The following is a 22,223-nucleotide window of genomic DNA, read 5'->3' as shown; positions in this document are numbered from 1 at the left end:
AGCTCACTTTGATCTCCAACTAAGCAGTATCTGAGCTGTCGAATGTTTTTGGATCGGTTGACGTTACTTCTCTGATGTACTTTACTTAAAAAAAGTGCGGTTATATATAATCCTCCGCCAGCAAATCTGTTCATAAAGCCACTCAGAGCTAGTGTGTGGTGTGATTGACATGATGTGGTTTGCTTTCCTGACAAACAGCAGTGACCATTACAAGAGGAAACATACTTAAGAACATCAGAGAGACGGAGAGCGGCTCCCAGTTGGTGTCTGCAAGCTGTCACGTTACCTTCATCTGCTTTCAAGGCCGGGCTCCTTTTCAATGACACTAAATAATTACACACTCACGCCCACACAGCCGCAACACGGAGTACTCAGAAAATGTGTCTCTGTACAAATTCATGTCAGCCCGCAAAGTCATTCAGATTCTTTTATTTTTCTACAAAAATATTTTACATTAGAAAACACACCTTGAAATATACACAGTCCACTTGGTTTGAAGTAACCATGGAACATCTCAACTCAAATATATCTGTGTCCATACTGAAATTGAAGGTAAATATATCAGCAAGAATAAATCTGGTTGCTATCTTGTGACCTCTGCTAATGGCATCGCCATAAGGAGCTTGGATTGATGGTCCAGTGGTGAGAAAATAAAGGCTCCATGAACTATAACCTGACAATAGCAATATGGACTCACAATCTATCCATATTTTTTACCCCAAAAATACAACAAAACCAATGCTGCCTCTGATAATAGCAAGGAATGCTTCTGTACCACGGCTGAAAATGAAGTTCATGAAGGTACGTGAGTAATGACTCCTCAAAGAGCAAAGGTAAGGGATATACGACAATGAGAAACTCTTAATTATAACTTTGTCTTACAGGAAATCTTCATTTGTCACACTTGGCACAGCAAGTTGCCCTTTTCCTAATGTAGCCCTGCTGGATGGTTTTCACCTGTCTACTTGATTACAGTCCGCAATGCCATTCATCTACCTGTCAACATCCAAGCATGCCATTCATTTGTCTTCCTGTCAACAGCCCATGGGCAATTCATCTGTAAACCTTACTATCTGCCTCCACTACATTTCAGGGTACTTTTCACCTGTCTGCCTAGATACATGTTGGGGTGTCAGTCACCTGTCTGAATACAGTATCTATATCCCAGATGTCATTCTTTACCCTGGTTTCAGTCTTGCAGGCAGCTCTTCCTGTCAGGCCGAGTTAAGATACTGGCCATTTCTCTAGGGTTTGGTGAACCCAAAGCCCAAACATAGTCAGTGATCCAGATCCACAAATTTTGCTATTGCAGCAATGCTATCATACATTTTCCAACACTAGGGACATAGACCTTTAAGAGAATCACCACGAGACATGGTTCCCTAAAACTAGCATGACCAACCCCCTGGCCCGTAGACTATCTTGCTCTTAATTATGGCTTCAACTGTAACCAACCTAAACTTAAAGTGTTTGATTTGTGAAGAGTGCTGAAAGCAGAAACCAGCCTGACAGGAAGTTCTACCTGCAGGTACAATGTTGAGCAATAGTTTGACATTTTGAGAAGTACCATTTTTTTAATCTGTTGTGATGGTTTGATAAAAAGATCAATAACATTCTCATTTTGTATGTTGAATACAACAGTCCCTTTTTAGGATTGGTGCTGCAACATCTGATCACTGACAACCAGCTGTTGATCCTGTTTGATGCAACACTGAAGTATCATCTCTGCGAGCTTCTCTCTACAAGCTAACGAAGCACAACATGATCTCACCGCTACTCGTTATGATGTTTGCCCACTTGAGCACAAGCCTCACAGCAGCGGTTAACAACTGATTCCAAACTGTTAATATCACAGACATCAAAACGTCTTGACTCTTCTGTTAACACTACAAATTTTCATTGGGTAATGTTAGCCGTGTGATGCATACAGTTAGCCCTGTCACTGTGTCTGTGTGACCCCAGACACAGAGCTTCGGTCCTACAGCAGTAATCTTATAATAAACAAAGAGAAAGTGACAAAGGGACTGAGGGAATAACATGCTAAGCATTTTAAATTGTCAAATTTGCAATAAAGTTGCAGTGATTGGACAAAATTGCAAGGTTGATCAGAATTAATGGGGATTGGCTGAATTTGTGTTATTGTTGCAATCACAATATCACAACATCCTGAGACTAATATAGGGCCATAGCCAGGACCTGGTTAGCTTAGTGTAGCATAATGACTGGAAACAAGGGGAATCTGCTAACCTTGATTTGTCAAAGGGTAAAAGGTTATTGGTTTGCTTTTTCTTCCTTTTCTCGTGTTATTGCTAAGCTAAGCTAACCAGCTGCTAGCTGTAGCTTAATATACACCACTCTCTATGAATATACACCAGACCTGAGATTGGTGATCTTTTCAACTAACTCTCAGCAAGAAAGAGAATAACGGTATTTAATTTCCCAAAATGTAGAATAATTCTTGTAAGGTAAAACGTACCTTTAAATCTATTTATGTGTCAACTAAGGCTGTCAGTGTTAACGCATTATGGTCAGTACATAACATGTTGATTTCATTCTTTCTAAATACTGTTAACTGCTGAGCCAGAGTGAAGGTACTGGTATCATATGAACCCAGAACACCTAAGGAATCCAGCATGTCATGCTAGCCTTTCAGGAAGAGGGCAAAATAATGCTCCAGGTGATGGAAAAACAGCATGGCCATCTCACTGGGGTCCTCTCCCATCTCTCATCTCAATTGAAATGAATGAAAATATGTTCTATGGGTACACATGAGTCTCCCCTTAACAGACATGCCCACTTTATGCTAGTCCCATGCAGATTTGCTGTCATTTAAGTCCTAATCGAGACAATCCGGTAACAATTGCTTTACTTTGGCAGTATGGAGTTTATAACTGTTTTGTATTGCAAAATAATAGAATTGAAAAAATGTGATTAAAAATTTAATTTATCACATTTAACTATTGAAATTCTACGATTAATAGCAATTTAAAAAATGTTATTATTTGACAGCCCTAGTGTAAACCAGTCTTAATCTCAGGATACCAACTGCTAAACGCCTACATCCCAGGATGTCATTCATTATTGCTGTAGACTTGTTGTATGTGAAAAAAGTAAATATGAGAAGACATAGAACCGGGACTGTGTAACTCAATTAGTTAAGCACGGTACTAGCAATGTCATTGTCGGTGGATTGATGCCCACTAGATATACCCTAGTATGATAATATGATAACTGCATGTACTACTCATACTGCAAGGCGCTTTAAAAGACCATCAAATGGCATGTGAAATAAATAACAGCAAAAATAATAGCAAAAACATACCAGTTGATATTTATATGAACAAAATGTTCCAGTTTGTATTTGGACTGAATGTCCACTGGCCCTCCAGCAACAAGTCTCTGTCTTGTACCCAGCTTGAGAACTTCCCATGCTTTGGCATCATAGCAGTTCAGAGCGGAGAGAGAGCGAGAGCGTCCAGAGAGGTGGCAGGAGCCACAAGGGAGATGGGGAGGGCCGGGCGCCTAAAGGAGAGGCGGTGTCAGAGGTGCAGGAGCACACCTCGTATCCATTCTCTGCGTGGTCTGGGTGATGGTGCACGTTGACTCTCGTCTCTGTGCTTTTTGGCTCCGTGTCCGGAGAGTCCGACTGCATCTCGGTGCACAGCAGCCAGTCTTTAGCGATGGGGCGGGGATATCCTGCCTCCGCCTCCATGTCACTGCTTGGCACTCGCCAGTACTCCTTCCCCTTGAAGAAATAGGATGAGCCTTTAGAGAGAGAGAGAGAGGGAGAGACAGAGCAGAAAGGTGGCATTACAGTATGTTTTGAAATCCAGTGAAATACTACAACTGAAAAACTTTTGTCTTTTTCCTTGAGGCAGATGAAAATGCAACAAGGATGCAAATTAAGTATTAAAATACAAAAAACAAATACATTAGCAGGATTATTGAAAAAGACAAATATATAACTAACACTGTGGATGTTTTTTTTCTGTGTCCTATAACTTACTTTTGCTTCCCCTCCAGCATTGTTCTCTTAACATTCCTCTCCTCCATTCAGCATTACGTCCATTTCTTAAATCTGAGGTTTCGCAATGGCCTCTATCATTCCTTAAAAACTCTTCTCACTCACTGTTCATCATGAGTTGTCTTCTTCATTTTTCTCTCCTCCTCTCTCTACCATTTTCGCTTCATCCTAGGCTTGTGGAAGCAGCCTAAAGGCAGATAAAAGCTTTGATGTGGCTCCAGTTCTCCGGCCCAAAGGTGTGTGTGTGTATATGTGAATTTGCCTACAATGCATGCATACATGCATTTCTTGTCTTTCCATACAATTGGGCATTTTTTGGGGGGGCGGTCCTCTCTTTTTGCTTTTGCTTTTGGACTGTTATGACACACACAAACACAGACAAATCACAAACACACTCACACAAACACACCAGAGCGCTTGGAGCAGGACCTCTGAGGCTGGCAACAGCTCAGACACAACACAGACCTCTGAACACCTGACAGAAAAAAGAGCTTCTACACATTCAGCTGGGAGTTGCTGCAGGGGAGAGAGGTGATGTAGCTTGCTCCCATCGAGAGTAGCCTGAAATAAGGACTGAGTACCTGCTGCTAATTAGTTGTTTTTGTGCCAGTTTTGAACATCTACAAGTGCTTTATCAAAGCCTAATCTGTGCAGCCAACTGGCAGAGGCATTCCTTAAAGGGGGTTTGCTTGGTAAAGGATGCCAAAAACAATGCCAGTTAAAGTAAACATTGTTAATCTCTATGGGAAGACAATATGTCCTCGGTGTCTGACCTATTGTTATTGCTGAGGAACAGAAGGCAACCTTTTTCCAGCACCTAGAGATTGACTCCAGATCTAAGGCCACTGTCTAGTCAAAGGAAATGTCAGGATCAAAAATGCAAAAGACCTTTAAAGTTTCATTTTCTTAGACTGTATATCACAACATATGATTGTATTGTTCAGTCACGAAACAGAATTAATACATTACCCATAAACCTTGAATTTATATACCACAACAAATATCTTGTAAACCTTTTCAGTCTCAGGTCAAAAACAAAACAACTCTTGTCATCCACTGAGCTGAACTATCGATAGGAGTAATTTCAATCACCGATGGGCTCCACTGTCTCCAACGGCAATTCAGCATGCAAAATTTGCAGAACAAAGAAGATAATGGACATCAGTGCGGGTCACATGGCAAATTGATAACTGATGAGCCTGATATTGATCTAAAGCCGACCCTCAGCTTGGTGTGTCAGGGTCTTTACAGCCTCTTAAGAAGAATTAAAGAATGAAGGAGAATGGGAAACAACCAAATATGTACAAAATATTGCTTGGACTGCATTTACATACATGTTGGCTCATTTTACTTTTAAGAACCAGATATATATTATGTTAAATGATAGCTAGATCAACACAAACATCAGTTTTTGTGTCTCACTTTAAACAAGCATCCTAATGCTGACAGTCTACTGAGATTGATAGGATTTAACTGATTTTTACCTATGTAATTTATCTCTATATGATGAAGTTTATTTATTTAGTTTCAAAGTGGACACCCAAGATTAGCGTTGACAATTCAGTATCTGATGTCAAATGTCTCTGCATCTGAGTTATGACATTGAATAAATGCCAGAAAAGCATTTTTGCAGTACATTATAATGTCACAGTGAAGCTGACCCTTGGACTTTGGGATATAAATTATCATCACTTCATTATTTTATCATAATAGAAATTGATGTGAGATTTTATCATAATTAGCAAAATAATTCTTATGGTTTTTGAGATATTTCGTTTACTAGAATGGAACAGACATGCGTACGTATGTTTGGATGGACAACCCAAAACAATTTTGCATCTGGCCACTGCTGTCAAGGGTGTGGAGGCATAAAATCTATCATTGCTGTATTTATTACTGTTAAAATAATCCAGATATTTTATTGGCAATGTAACAGATGTCTTACTGATTAAGTTCATATTTTGTGACTAATTAAGTCTTATACCTGCTATGCTGCACAGTGATTAAAGTTATGAAAAAGGCTCTCAGTTTTTACCTTTGTAACCAGGGAGTCCCAGTCTTAGTTGGTTTAATTAATTAGCGTTTCAAGTTGTAACTGCAAGAGAAACTTTGAAACAAATTGGCTGTAGACATTAGTTGTACATGTTGTGAATATGAACACCATCAAAATACATTAAAAAAGAAAAAAGTTCAGTTCAGACTGTATAGATCAAGGCGGTATATTTAATTTTTTAATTATTGCACTTCATTTTTCAGCACGCACTAACTCCTCATAATGGGTAATGTCATGCTAATGCCACACATAATTACCAGAAGCCAGATGTGAGCCTACAAACACACACACACACACACACACACACACACACACACACACACACACACACACACACACACAGAGAGAGAGATATGCACTCTCATATATGCTCGAGTTTTATACAAGGCACTATAGACATTTTATAGGAGCTAAAAGACCAGCGTGTTTTACGGGCACAGATGCACATAGTCTGTAAAGATTACTGACATGGCGGATTTAGGCGTGACATGCTCCTATAATAATCACATTACTGCACCTACTCCTATAAAGCGAGCCAGAGTATGAAGAGAAGTAATACGAGAGAGGTGAGGTTATGGTTTAAAAGGGAGGTGAAGGAGAGCGATATGAAGGAGGGACCACACAAGCATTGATGCACACACTAATTGAATAATATAAACTAAATGTGCATTTGAGCTAATGCATTTTATTGGTGTATCAGTTGTTAATCTAAACGGTTGTATATGAATATCACCTTGGGCTTTTGTTAATGATCTGTTTATATTGGTTTACAACGACGAGTTTGACATTAAGACATTATTTGTAAATGGAGCACATTACAAACGACATGTGAGTGAACCCTTTTTTGTGAGGGTATGTTTCATGATTCTGCCAGTTTGAATGTTCTCTTTTAATATTGACTCATAAATATTCTGTGAATGTTTCTTGTACTACATCAGACTGATTCCTCCCAACAATCCCAGCTTGTTAATTAGAAAGATTCAACAACGGCAGGTGAAACATATTATAGTGCTGAGACCTGATATTAATATCCTGCTGATCTACTCCGTATGAGGTACAGATAAGACAATGACATTAGTGAAGATGTATAGGTCACACAAAACAAAAAACGAAACAAAACAAACAAACAAAAACAACAACAAAAAACAAAACAAAACAAATAACATTGTAATTGTGTTGGTTAGCGAATGTCAGTGCCAACTCTGCATACCATCTTTCGCCACGTATTGATTTTATATTTTTGGAGCTGCATCGTTCATTAAGAACGCTTTTGGAATATACATATATACCGCTTGGTTAGTCATTGCACGTCTTGCGCAGAGCAGATAAGCAGAAATGTATCTGTTCATTGCGCTGGGTCTAAAAGTTTGCTTTCATTCCCTCTGTCAGCAGGTCCTCCTCTCACTCATTGATCTGATCTGTTCAGCTTCAACCAGATCAACCGATTAATTTTCCACTGCTTGACTGCTGCTGAGGAAAAAAAGGACTCATAATGATGAGTCTGCCTACACTGTGTGAAACCACAAAAAAAGTCTGAATTTATGGAAGCGACAGGATGACAAAAAAGGGACAAACACAAGATTAAAAAAAGCTACTGCCACACAATATCAGGCTGCTACATAGTCACAAGGTAAAATGAATGGTTTAAAAAATCCTGCAATGTTGGCTCCAAACAACCCCCATTAGATTGAATAGACCTATGTGACACAGAGACAAGAAATGACTTTAAAGTGCTCTGTCTCCTTTCTGAACCGTCTCTTGTCTCCCCACATGGACTTTGTTGCTCTTTGTTGCTCTACGTCACCTGACTTCCTCCTTTGCTTCAAACATAATTACTACATCCACTAGATGTTTCTGCCTAAACTAAACATAAATATGGGCTGTAATAAGCTGCTTGTACAACCGATCTATGGTGCTGTTTTATGGGGGGAAGACAGGGGGGCCAGTGGTTGACCATATGTCATAAAAACAACATGCCAATGTCCAGCAGTTAGCAGAGAACAATGCTCATGTTGTCCATCTGCCACTGACACTTCTCCCCTGATGTGTTTCAGAAATGTCCACAATCATATTCTGGAAGCAGTTTAATTACATATGGACAGAAGGCAGTGGCCATGCTGCCACAGTGAAACAGTCTCACGAGTGACCACAAAGTGACTGCAGATGAGCAGGACACTCAGAAAAGAAAGAAGTCTTGGCCGTGGTCACTGAGAGCCACAATCAGCTCAAATGCTGCAGGCTGCAGTCTGTGTGAGGATGGTGCTCACACATTTAAGTTTAACAAACAGTTCAGGCTGAAAGTGGAGATAAGGAGAGACAACTTGGGAGCCTGATAAAACACCTGCTATTCCCAGTGTAGCTTCCAAGAATGCAAAAGCTGAGGCTAGCACAGTGAGGATAAAAACAGAAATACTGTCATATGTTAATGCTTAAAACATAATGATATCTGCATATTTTTTGACAACCATTTTTGTTTCCAACCTAAAACATGATTGTATGATTTGCATGATTTAATCTGTGCCTATAAATGCACCTCTGTGATGCATTATCTATACACTGGCACCAAATTTTGTTATTTTTATAAATCCATGCTCTTGCCAGTTTGACTAACCAGATTCACTACTTCATGACTCCTCCTGGTGGCGCTTATCAAAAGAATGAAGATAAAGTGAAGTGAAATGGCAGTGTGGACAGCGGGGGGACAATAAATCAAAGAGGCACCGTCATCTTTCAAGTCGGAAGTCTGGGCCCACTTGGGCCTTTACAACACACATGGGACAAACAAAATCAATAAATGCTACAAGATATGCAACGACTGTCTTGTGAAAGTACGTGTGCCACATAAATGGCCATGATGATTCTTCATCATCCTGATCTCATCAGGGAGAAAAGAACTAACACTTACACAACTGTAAGTTAGCTTATAATGAATACAGTGTGTGTGTGTTAAAGCACTAAGATGAGACTTTATGAACTTTCTGTACATTGTTTCTTACCAGTTGTCAAATTCTGTGAAACTGACACTATAATGCAGTTAATATATACATAGTTCCTGATTTTTGCAGGTTTTTGGGTTTCTGTCTTCTTCAGTTACGCAGATATTATTATGTATTGTAAGTTATATGTCTTGCAACATCAAGTATCACAGAATAACTGTATTGTGATGCCATCATTATCTACCTCATAGTTTAATCTGGTACTATTATTGATCATGAGATGTTTTAATGACACCCAAACATTGAACAAAAAACTTGAGTGAGTATGAATAAAACAATAAAGTTAGTAAAACCAAAACAATGCGCTGAAAGATGCTAAAACACTCCACAGAGCTGAGAGAAACTGTGGATTCTGGTACCATTCTGTTTGGATTTGTCACTATGAGACACCTTTACATTACAAGTAGTCGTTTGATACATGGTTGATATGAAGATACTGAGTTTTGCAGCCTTAAATATGGAAAATACACATTTCTGCATGGGTAAATTTTAAAGTGTGCAAGTAAAATGACATTCGCTCAATCATGGAAGAGAAACACAGTTCAAGACTTACAAAAGTAATGGGAGTAAAATCAAAATAGGAGTAAACATATAAACAGAACCTGCCAGCAAACTGAGATTTTACATCAAGAAATTAAAGTACAACTAAATATTAAAAAATGCAATATTCCATTGCAATCAATGGAATATTGACATATTTGGTAGGATGGCTGGTTAATTCGGTTAATGGCTGCAGGGAGGTTATTGATTTTGAATTGGATAGTATTAGGACTAGTGCACTGAAACTGTGTGCTAGAGCACAGTGTGTAAAATGCTAGTCTGCCAAAAGTGGTAATTTGGCAGTTTATTTCATTGGCTTTATTGTTGCTCTTGTGCCATTCAGGTAGGGAGATAGTCTTTAGGTAATCTTCAGGGAAGACAACTGCAAACTGACTGCTTAACTGTTCAAATGAAAAACTTCTGTTTCATCTTGGAGCAGGAGAAGGCAAAGTTGCATCTGACGACGGATCTGCAGAACCAGATCAGGATCGACTGTGAGACATTGATCTCCGAGGTTAATGCAGGAGGAACATTTCTCTGTAAGACCTCTTGCTTAGATTAGCAATCTTGTCATCCCATTTCAGTGCTTTTCAAAAGCGTGCGCCCCTTGAATCTGACCATCTTTGCTGAGCTTACAGTGGCAGCATGGATTAATAAAGGGAGGCCGGCATGTGGAATCATAACACCCAACACTGCTCTACTGTGTTTGCAGTGTAAAGGTCAGGGCTGTTGTTGGCAAGCAGAGATGCCAGTTTTACAGCCTCTCTCTGGTAGACTGACTCAGTGTGTGTAATCTAAAAAGTTTGTTGTGTGGAAACTTGGTCCCTTAAGGCAATCATACATTTTCCATAAAGACAGCTCACTTTTTATGGGTCACCAGTTATTAGTCATTGTGTATGCACACATCGTCTTTTTTTTTTTTTTTTTTTTTACCAAGGACCTGCATATCTAGATGAGTTTTTGTGGGGAGTTGTGTTTGTCTGCAGGCAGTTAGTAATGTTCACTTGCATGATTAAATATTTTACTGGTGCTGTTAAAAATGGCAAAAAGCATTAACATGGGTATGAATATTAATTTTTTAAGTCAGATAAGTTGATCTAATTGTTTGTAGCCTTTAGAAGTGGAGCTGACAGCTACTACTGCAGGCCTAAATAATGCCTACTTCTGCCAAATTCCACACCTACGGTTTTATTAAGCCTATTTTCCATGTACAATTTGTTGTCTCAACTCCAATTTAAGATTACCCAAGTGACGAAAAGTTTTCCCAACTTTTCATAGCTCCCTTTAGAGCAGTGATACTCACCTTACGGCCTGTGGGCCAAATCTGGCCCCTGATAGGATACCTTGTGGCCCGACAGGCATTTTATAATTCACAATAAAAATGTGATTCATAGTGGGAGCTATTTTTATACTTCTGGTATACATAAGGAGTGCATACACAGCATCAAAATGGAGCTGGTCTATGAACAAAAAAAATATGCCAGTGGATGACACACCAACAGAGGTCCTAGCTAAGCCCCTAATGTCCTAAAATCCAAGAAATGTCCTAAAATTCCAGAAACGTTCTAAAATTCCAGAAATATCCTAAAAACATGTATGTCATTTTGCAAAAGTGGACCCTAAGCAAAGCAAATTGAGCATCCCTGCATTAGAGCCATGTAAGAATTAACAACCATGGTTCCCACTTTTAGTGGATTTCCACTCATCGGGAAATATATGTTTGCGGTTCTGTTTACATTTTGTTATTACCCTTGTTATCTTACAGGTAAAAAACATAAAAATCAGTGCCATTCCTGATCTAAGTCATTTAAAATTAGGTATTTTCTGATACAAAGTCCTGATCTGATACTATTTTCCTGAATAATACAGCTGCACAGTGCACACTTCAAGTACATTGAAGTTATTAAATCAGTCCACTTTATAAACTTGGCAACTGAATAGTGCTACAGTTTTTAATAAAAAAAACCCAACCCTGCATTGAAGCTGTTTTCTAGTGTCTTTTTTTTTATTTTCGTAGTTTTTATTATTTTACCAAAATAACAAAGCATAAACTAACAAACCCTCTCTTTAATCTTTTTGGCCTTGCTGCTCTCTTGAGGGAATTTCTCTCTCTCCTCAAGAGAGCATTATCCAGTGTTTGTTGCTTCAGTGCAGCTTTTGCCTGAGTTACCTGAATGAATTGTGTTCCACTGAGTGTTTATTTTCCTTGTCTGTACATCTTTTGTGTGGATCTCATTAATACATTATAATTACTGGCTTTTTGCAGTGGCATGTTGAGTGTGATTATCATTGGCTCTCCAACACTGTCTGTCTGGTGAAAAATCATGCACCATAGATGACAGCAGAATGCAAGACTCTCTCACACTGAGCTGAAATGAAACAAGTGCTTATAACTTCGGTGAATAGCATAAATAAACACCCAGGTCAAATCAGGACATTCCTAGTGTTAAGTGTTGATTTGTATGGCGACTCACCATCAGACCACCTCATGGCGTCGTCCAGTTGTGGCGGCAGCCCCTTCCAAAGCGTGCTGTCTTTAGGGTAGCCCAGGTCCATACGCCTCAGGTGGTCATCGTAGCGCCAGTAGTGGCTGTCCTTGAAGAAGTAGGTTTTGTCATTGTGTAGCCAAACAAAAGCTGCATCCACTCCTTCCATGGGCAGGCCAAAGTCACTGATTGGACGAGGGTAGCCCTCTTCCACATTATTGTCTTTAAATACCCAGTACTTCAAACCTGAAGAGGGTAGACACAGAGATCACAGGGAAACGACACTTATAGTTTGGCATGTTAACACCTAATCATGACAAAAACACTTAAAAATACATCAGTGTCAATTGTGCTTGATATGGAGTAGCAAGAAGGCAAAGATAGTGGTAAACTAAATCTATACAGACAGACAGAAGGTGAAATCAGATAGAAATAGTTACCTTTGAAAAAGACTATTTTGTGGTCCCCCGGTCTCTCATACACAGCGTCCACACTATCCAGATTGGGTGGAAGGCCCCTCCAGAAACGATGGATCTGAGCGGGACGTAGAGACACCAGGTGCTTCTCTCTTGTTAATCGCCAAAAGTATTTCCCTATGAAAGACAGGAAGAGGGCACAGCTAGGAACTTCTTCACAAAATCCTGTTGGAGTCTAAAACAAGAAAAATGTGCTGTTTCTGCAGTGATCATATTACAGATCCTTATCCCTTCTTTACATTGATGGAGCTAATTGATGAACTACTGCTCAAAAAATCACCATTAAAGCAACTTTATATATCTCTTTAAGTATAACAATTTTGTTTGGCTACTTTAACCCCTGGAAACCTACGTCGACCTATGCTGCATTCTGATGCCTTCACAACTATTTAAACCCCTTGAAATCTAAGCATGTTGGTTTGCTTTCTTTTAAAAACTTAAGAAACTTTAGAAACAAAGCAAACTTTTCCACAAATTGCAAGTAAGTAGAAAAAAATATTTTTCGAAAGCTTGGGAAAATGTCAAAAAACTATATTTATATAAGCTAAAAAAGGATGGAGAGCAGATAAAAAGTACACAGCAAAACAGTCTGGGCCCTAAAAGACCATTTTGTTGAGCCTGCAAAATATGTGACAGTGTGTGAGCCTGTGATACGAGCCCCGGGAGCCACACATGACTTGGCTTTCTATTGATCGCTGGAGCCACCACTGTGCCCAGCCCCTGTCCATTACCCCTTCACGTTATCTCCTCTCCATGTCTTCTCTCTCATCGCCACTCTCTATTTATCTGTATGTGCGGAAGTCTCTCTTGTTTACTTCCTCCTTTAAGGTTTGAATACCTTTAAAAAAGAAGGCCTCCCCTCGTATCTGGGCCACGGCATCAAAGTGACTGGTGCATCTGTCTGGGGCGTCTCGTGCCAGCCTGAGAGAAGAAAGTTAGAGAAAAGAAACGTATTTGTTCAAACAAAGGAAGGTATTACATTCATATTCATATTCTGAACATGTTTGAGGCTACATACACACCTACCTGTTTTTACAAAAAACAATCTCACTTTAAGGTGTGCAAATTAAAAAAAAAAAATGGTCCAAACCATTCAAACCATTTGCATACAAAAAACCCCAACCGTGATAATTGCACCCACCCACTGATAGTCTGAATGTGAACACGCATGTTCACGTGTTTCCTTCAATTAAAAAGGCTAAACATTAGGTGAAATGCTATCACGCTGACACGATGAGGTCCCCGGGTGCATTTATCCTCTGGGCTAATAAGTGATTTAAAGCACTGACGTGGCCAGCCTGCCAATGACGAAGCCATTAGCACCACAGGGCTGCCACTGTGAGTGGGAGCTCGCCAGCCCTCGCATTATCAACAAAGATCTCCATTCAGAGCTCGATTAACACGACACCGCTGCCTAGTGGTCGATGTTTGTGACCCATGTCAGGCACAATCCAGCTTTTCCACGCATCTAGGCCAGATGGAGGTGGTGAAAAATGATTAATGAGAGCAGATAGAAGTGAGGGAAAGAGGGTTTTATAAGCTTTATTCGTTAAGAACTGCTGCACAGTTTTTGCATGAGTGTGAGTATATGCATGGAGGTCAGCAAGCACCGGGTGTTGTTGTCAGTGTAGTTTGAAACACAGTTTGATTGCTCCCTTAGCAAGCTGCCCTCTCTTGATCCTGTTAATTCAAGAGACTATCAGAGTACGGTTTACTCACTTACAAAGCAGCCACTCTCTGTTTATGCTTGATTATAATTATTATACCAGACACTATAAGGTTAGAACTAATGCAGGTTGACAAAAATACAAAAGGTGTTGATGTCAAGTACATAAATGTTCAGAATGATTTGAATGAGCCTTTTTTGCCCTGCTGTTTCATGTACATTATAATAATATTCAGACATATAAGAGCCACAGACAAAGTACATTTCCTGGTGGGTTGGAGAGATACTGCAGCATGATGGCCTGCCTCCTGGTGCGCAGATCATTAGAAATAGAAGACAAGAGACTCCTGAACTGAATCCAGGTCATCACTCAATATTCACTAATAGTTGATGTGCTGTGTACTCTCACTGACATGCTGCACTGCGGTGCATTTAGTGTAGGTCTTTTATTTTCTAACTATACAAAACATATTTTAATGGAATTTTGTATTAATATAAATGGTTCTCAGATTGTGTTTTTTTTATTATAACATTGACACAAACAGTCAAATACACAAATATTGCAGACTTGCTCTGAACAATACTAAAATATAAACAAGACCAAGGGCTTATTTACAAATAATGAGAACATAACCTTATAATAAAAGAGAGAGAGAAAATATTATTTTGTTCTTATCCAAAGGGTTTATGAAATAATTTGACATTTTTTTTGTTTTATTTTTTGTTTTGATAAGTTTAATAGTTCAAATATACTATCTGAATAGACACAGAAACCCAAAGGAGGGAAATCTTAGTTTCTCAGAATCTATGTGTGTATGATTTCTATACATTATTATTACATTTATGATTGACACACTGTCATACTTTTCATGCTCAAAACCTACAATGAAATCATTACAGTCAATTACAATGTTATTCTTACTTTTATACAGTATATATTTTCCCAATTGACAGCCAAGAATGGATGAATGTTTGTTACAGTAAAATATCCTTGTAAAAGATTTTAGTTCAAAATTGCAAAGGCTGCATTTGTTTTGAATTTAAATCGTCCTCAGATGATAATAGCTAAAGTTTATGATGTCCCCATCATCTTTTTTCTGAGTGCTATCTGACCTAAAGTTTAAACGTCCACACAGGATGAAACCTATTGGTATCTTTTCTTAATCACCACTCTTCTGCCAAATATCCGCATCCACATGCAGATATCTACCAATCGTATTTACGCTTAAACGACAATACATTTTTCACTTACAGGAGAGTGGATCTGTTTTCAGGAAGATCCAGCAGGACGGGAGGTTCAGCTGTCTGGGCGGGGCTGCCCGGTCGATTTGTGTGGGACACTGAGTCTCTGACACCTGTGGAGGATATGTGACTGAAGATAAATATACACTAAAAAAAGACAAGGCAAAAAGTGAATACTTTATTCACAAAAGGAGCATTTCTATATCAATTACTTACCCCGTATTAGTTTGAAATCGTGAAGAAAATTTGTTTATCTCATATACCAGTGACCAGAAAATTATTGATGAACTGATGTCATAGGGGTCCGCATTTTACAACAGTAAAACTATATCTGAACTTCTGTTTACAAACTCTCACACAACTTGTTCAGTATAATCCAAGTCTCATTTATCCAGTCATATGCTCAGTACTTTCACATGCATTTTCACTCAAATGTCACTAATAAAACCCTTCTGCATCAACAGGGCAGGTACACTACTCCTCTGTGCCTGAGATTGCTTATGCGTTAGTGTTTTAAATATTATGTTTTTAGCGAACATGCATATTTGGGTACTGAGCATACTACCAATTAAATGAGATTTTGATTTATAATTAGTCAATTAATCTATAAGAAGAATAACCAATAGACATTCTGCTGATCTTGATTTGTTTGATCAGATCCATCAGTTCTTTTGCATTATTACTCATGTATTTTATTGCACTACAGTATGCACTACAATGTGCTTTAAAACAAAATGTAGTTCATCTTCCTTGTTCACAGTCCTGGCCTTCAGCATTCTTCCCTGCACTTCATTCTCGTCTCCATGATTATTAGTCTCTCCCCCGCACACTGCTACTCTCTATATCAGTCAATAGTGTGATAAGGTCATATGCCATAAAGAGGTCCAATTAACTCAATCTGTGTTTTCATTAATCAATAACCTTGCTCCAAGAAGCACTTGCTCTTTCTCACTCTGTCCCCCGACCCCCTTCCCACACACACACACACACACACCCACACACACACACACACACACACCCACACACACACACACACACACACACACACACACACACACACACACACACACACACACACACACACACACACACAGGGTTGATGTGTTGTTTTTCCGCATTGCTGTTCTTCATAAAAAGTATAACAATCGCAAATGGGGAGACAGAGTTGTCTCGTCTTTAAGGAACGAAGGCAGTAACAGCATCGAACTGACATCTGTGTAAAAGGGACGGCTGGCAATATGGAAAGGGTTTGATGTTTTAAGAAAGTGTTGATTATACAGACATGTGTGACCCACCGCTGTGAGATTTATAAAAGCTGCTGATAGCAGTTAGCAGATAATTCGAAGAACAGAACCTGAAAATGTCTGCAAATTGGACAGACTAAGAGGTCTAGTCTTAACCCTCTGAGCAGAAGACAAGATCAACCATCTCATAGCATGGATCATAAATAATTGTTATTGCCATATTATGCCATTGTTAATATTTAAAAAAGTGCTGCCCGATGTTGTTGTGTTACACAGCTTTTTCGCTTATGGACCGCCCGCATGCTGTCTAAAATCACACACTGGACTGGAAATATTCTGGATTTTTTTGCATCTGTACAACAAAACAAAGCTGGCATAATGAAGGGTCTTCATTGTGGCCCATTGCAGGATCTCTGTGTAAAAAACGGGCTGCACACACAGACAGAGCAGTGAATGGATGTTCTGCCGTACCGTAGAGCTGCCAGACGCGGACCTTGTCTTCATAGGGTAGGTCGTATTTCAGAGGGTCTCCTACAGGACCCTGGTAGTACGGCCTCATGATGGACTCTATGGCTGAGGTGTGGACCAGACCGATGGCATGACCAAACTCATGTACTGCAACTGCAAATAGATCCATCCCATGAGAGTCTGAAGGAAACAGAAAAGAGAGACATTGAAATCATCATCAGGTTATTACTACAGCAGGGTTCCCACACATTTTCATTAACAAAATGTCAAAACTTTTCTTTGGCTTTTAAGGACATTTATACTTCTTCTTGTTCCACTGGAATGAAAAAATGGAGAAAAGCAAAACATTACAAGTCGACACATATTAGAGCTACAGAAAATAATTTGCCGTTATGTTACATTACACGACAGGTTATCCTTGAAAGTTTACTGCATCAATTAATTGCACACAGCAAGATTTCCGCAACCTTTCCAAAACTTTCACTATTTTTTGGAAAATGTTGTGAAATACATTTTGACTTTTTTTAGGTGTTCCACTACAGGGGGAACCCTGGATATGTTTTTAGGCATCTTATATTGTCATGTAGTACTCCATACCTGCAAAAAATGGATCATGAATGGGACCTTTCTAAACTCAAGTTCTATTTTTAAAGTATAATCAGGTGCCTTTCTTTAGGGGTTTATAGTATTTTATTTATTCTGTTTCTGTTTGTGTTGTTTTCTGTGCTTTTCTGTTAGCTATATGCAAATGTAAATTGTTTGGCTATGGTATGTAGAGTTAGTCGATTTGCTCTTAAAATAAACATTAAATACATGTTTGCACCATGCACTAGCATCTGTAATGATGCATACTGAAAATGAAATAAAACAGAAAAACACACACCCTCCAATTTTGAATTTGTCCCCCTCATCTTTTAAGCTGGACTTATTTAGGTGAGCAGTCAATTCAATCAAAGAAGCAGCTACAGAATGCTGCACACAGCACGTTTTTCTTCCCCACAATCGTTCCTGTCCAGCGTAGTAATAAATTACTTAACAAGGAAATTGCACACTCAAAATTTTAGTCACAGCTCATCTTTTTAGCTCTTAAAAATGGATCTGCACCCTTTTGGGGCAGTGACAGGAAACAACAGACAGAGAAGCAAGAGACGAAAATACTGGCACCCTGAGACATGATAATAAAACACAAGATTAGTAGCAGAGACCGGAGGCAACCGTAACATTTTTTGGCTTTGATGTCATTACACAAAACCTGAGCTATTTGGGTACAAGAAGTCAAATGTTACATCTGCCCCCAAGTGCATGCGCAATAATGAGGACAAATGTAACAACACACTTCATACCTTCATATAAATACCAAGGACAAAAATAATCTTCTAAGAATATACAGCAGATGTCATTTAAATATTCTTATATCCATTGAACAAGTACTTCTAGTTTAATTAAAACAATATAATTAGCATATCAAGTATAAGACACCAGTTTGTCACTATGGCATGCAGAGGTGTAGTGTTGAAGGCCTGGTACAAATAAAGTAACCTTACCTAACCTACCCTTTGAGTTTCAGTATTTATTAGTTGAAAAATAGGTTTATCTTAATCAGTTATGACAATATCAATAAAGTAAGTGAAGACACATTTAGAAAACATAAGAAATGGGCTTTAGCAGGAATTTAATAAAGGTCCCCCAAAGCGAGGTGAAAGATATACTGACTGGACCGTCTCACAAAATATATAATAAATATATTTTACATCGACATTTAAACTAGAGGCAAAACATTTCTCTTAAAAATCTGTTCTGATGTTGCTAGGCTGGACACCATTTTAGACTGACCGCCCATGACATACTATCCTGCTAGAAAGAACAAAGCTGATATTTGACAAATATATTAAATGTTAAATTGTTGTCTGATTGTTGTAATTTAAGATGTTACAATTGCCCCCAGTCTCTCCTATCTTTTATAAATGATCAGTTACTTTTACTTTGAGTGCTGCTATCTCAGCTTTCACAGAGATCCCCTTGCTGCTTAAAGTTTCTGTCTTTTGTATAAGAAATACAACTCCTGTTTGCATGTTTATCCCTTTTATGAGTGAACTCTATAGGTTGCAAGTTAAGAGGCGTGACAGACAGCTCTGGTGGCTCTGAGTGCTGTTAGGCATGTGGAGAAGTGAGATAACTATGGTAATACTGCTTTAGCCCCCAGGCTGCCAATCAAAACCTGAGTGCGGAAAGACACCTAAAGAGGCTGCAGGCTATTAAAGCACATTTCCCTCGATGTTCAACTTAAAAAGAAAAGGCAAAGCCTCCAAAAACTCCTTGTCTGGCGCTGCTAAGCAAGACAAAACCTGGGATTTAGAGAGTTAGATTTGCAAAAATTGTGAGTGCTAGCGTGTCGAGCCAAGCTAGCTTAGAGTTCCTTGGTGGCTAGGCTGAAGTCTGCATTCAGTTAACCTTATGTTGGCCTCGGCTCGGGAACATCTCAGTGCCGCGCTCCGTCAAAAGACAAAAGGACAATTGGAGACATGCACTTGTGCTTACAACACCTGGGATATACCCAAGCCAAATGCCAACTCTAATCTACAGGAGCACATGGTGCAGAGAGGAAAGGTGGATAAAAGGAGGGATCGAGGGGGAGAGAAGAGGGATTCAGAACAAAGTCAGTACCATGTCATCGTATTTACAGTCCATCTGAGGTTGACAGAAAAAAAAAACCCTAATGCCTGCGGACAAAGTCAGAGCGGGGAGATTTGGGTGGATGAGTGGGACTCATTGAGTTAGACATCCGTGGAGGAAAGACAGAGAGAGGAAAAGAGAGAGAGAAAGTGACGCTTAGAGTTAACAGAAAATGATATTGCTGCAAGATCGGTAGCATATATCCAACTAACTGAACTGTTGTCAGGGTATCATAAGATATTGCATTATAATCTCATTACTTTGACGCACAGTAAATACAATCTATTCAAGGGTACCTTGAATATCACATGATGTACCCAGAATGCTACAAACATAGCCTGCAGCATTTAACTAAAAGTTTAATAAGGACGGTGTAGCATACGGTAGATGGAAAGAAGCAGGAGCACAACTAGCCGAGGGCTATCTTTTTCATTTGATGTGAATCCTTGTAGTATTGTGACCTTGAATTACCTTGTGTCATAAAGACTTTAGAATCAATATTTCTATCAGGACATCTGAAAAATGTTATAGCTTTTGATGTTTGAAGAAGGAAAAACACGTTTAAAGCGATGAAATGAAACAGCACATTTCCTTTATTTGTTCTTAAGCATGTAGGTTAAATTAAGAGATGAAACAATTCCAGCAGCTTCAAATGGAGTTTAAATAGCACATCTGGAAATATGTTGGATTCACTTATTTAAAGGTCCAGTGTGTGGGATTTAGGGGGATTTATTGGCAGAAATGGAATACAATATAGTACATTTTTGTGTTTTCTTTGGTGAATAATTATCTGAAAATAAGAACTGTAGTGTTTTTAATAACTTAGAATGAGCCCTTTTTATCTTCATTCGGAGTGGGTCCTCCATGTCCATGTATGTCCAGTAGTGTTTCTCCCACTGGCCCCACCTGCAACTTCCTGCTTGGCTAATAGACATCACATTGTCACAACATCACAGAATCATCACGCTTTTTTCCCCTCAAGGAAAGTTTTACAAATATAAAACCACCATGCCTCAAAAAAATATAATAAAAAGAGTCATAATTGACCTTGTTTGCAGTTGGAGGTGTTCTGTCAGCAATATACAGACATGTCTTTTACAAAAGTGGCCTTGGGGAAAATGCTGCTGGGCCACAGGGGATTTTTTCACTGCAATACTGCATGTGACCACTAGGAAAAAGTTGAGACAAGGCTGAGCCTCTTCACTGGGGGTCTAGTTCTCATTATAGCTGGAGTCCACTATGACGCACTGCCATGTTTCTACATTAGCCTAGAGTAGACAATAAGCCATTTGCATTTTCACCTCAGCACCTTGCTTTAGCAGCACCTGCGCAATGATAGCATTGGAAAAACACAGAACTTTTTACATGTTACAGCTTTATTCAGTGTTTTCACAGGTTTAAAGCACCAGGTTTGTTTGTTTTGGAGAGGAAGAGACCTCAATTGATATTTGCCTTGTAAAAATCTCCTGAAAGTCTGGAGCTTAACTTATTACAGAAAAAAAGGAGAGTACACATTAGCAGGTGCCGGGCTAGCAGTCGTTTCTGATATGTCAAACAACGTTTAGGAATCACTTACTTGTAACATGAAACTGCTTTACTCAGTGTTTTACCAGTTTTAATCACACATTTGTTTGTTTTTGAAGAGAAGGAGATATTTGTGAATGATTCCTCTCATGGTAAAAACCTCCCGAACAATGAACACTCAAGGAATTCTACTGGGGAAAAATTTCAGCTGGTTGCAATCTGCATCCCTCACCACTGGATGCCCCTAAATCCCCCTTAATCTTACACATGCTTCCTTTACAAGATGAAACAAAGCCTAGAATTGCATCAACACATGGTCATGGTGAAGTCCAGTATTGTGCAGATTGCAAATGGAAGAATTGTTCAAGAAAAATAAATGCTGTAGCCTGATCTCTTTATTTTTCTGAGAGTGAAATAAATTTTGTGAGCTCACTTAAAATTAATTCTGCTGATTACTGCAGCAACAGTTGACCCACATATTTCCCCCTCACACTTTTTACCTTCTGACTGAGGATGCCATTACCCACTAGATTATTGGAAAGTACAGCAGGGGCTTAATTTTATTCCACGCTCCGGTACCGCTCAGACCCTAACCTTCACTCGTAAAACTCAAATGGGAAGCTGATCATGGTATTAATATTTCTGAAGAGGAATAGGCTTGAATCCTTGGAAATATGTGAAAAAGGTATCCAGAGAAATGAAAATTAGACCCCGAGCAATTTGAAATATTTATCAGAGTTTATTGATCTCCATCTAGCCTCCAAGAAGTGAAAGTTATAATTGAAGTCAGATTCTCGAGCTCTCATTTTGGAGTTATGGTGCTTTAAATTT

At 39.0% G+C, this 22,223-nt stretch overlaps 1 protein-coding gene across 1 annotated transcript in view; it reads right to left on the bottom strand.

Annotated features, from left to right (window-relative positions):
- Nucleotides 1-413: 413 nt before the first annotated feature.
- The window catches only part of LOC121959933 (matrix metalloproteinase-17), a 97,034-nt gene continuing 75,224 nt past the window's right edge, over nt 414-22,223 (bottom strand). The window contains exons 5-10 of the mRNA XM_042509487.2: nt 17,199-17,375; nt 15,494-15,596; nt 13,414-13,496; nt 12,540-12,692; nt 12,088-12,345; nt 414-3,765 (exon numbers count right to left, since the gene is read on the bottom strand). Of these exons, the coding sequence (XP_042365421.1) occupies nt 3,440-3,765; nt 12,088-12,345; nt 12,540-12,692; nt 13,414-13,496; nt 15,494-15,596; nt 17,199-17,375 (1,100 nt within the window). The 3' untranslated portion in view covers nt 414-3,439. The remainder of the gene's footprint in view (nt 3,766-12,087; nt 12,346-12,539; nt 12,693-13,413; nt 13,497-15,493; nt 15,597-17,198; nt 17,376-22,223) is intronic.

Source organism: Plectropomus leopardus, chromosome 20 (genome assembly GCF_026936395.1).
Source record: "Plectropomus leopardus strain MGB_pleo_1.0 chromosome 20, ASM2693639v1, whole genome shotgun sequence".
NCBI classification, from domain to species: domain Eukaryota; kingdom Metazoa; phylum Chordata; class Actinopteri; order Perciformes; family Serranidae; genus Plectropomus; species Plectropomus leopardus.
The sequence above is the reverse complement of the archived record's forward strand: the minus strand, read 5'-3'. Positions and strand labels throughout refer to the sequence as shown.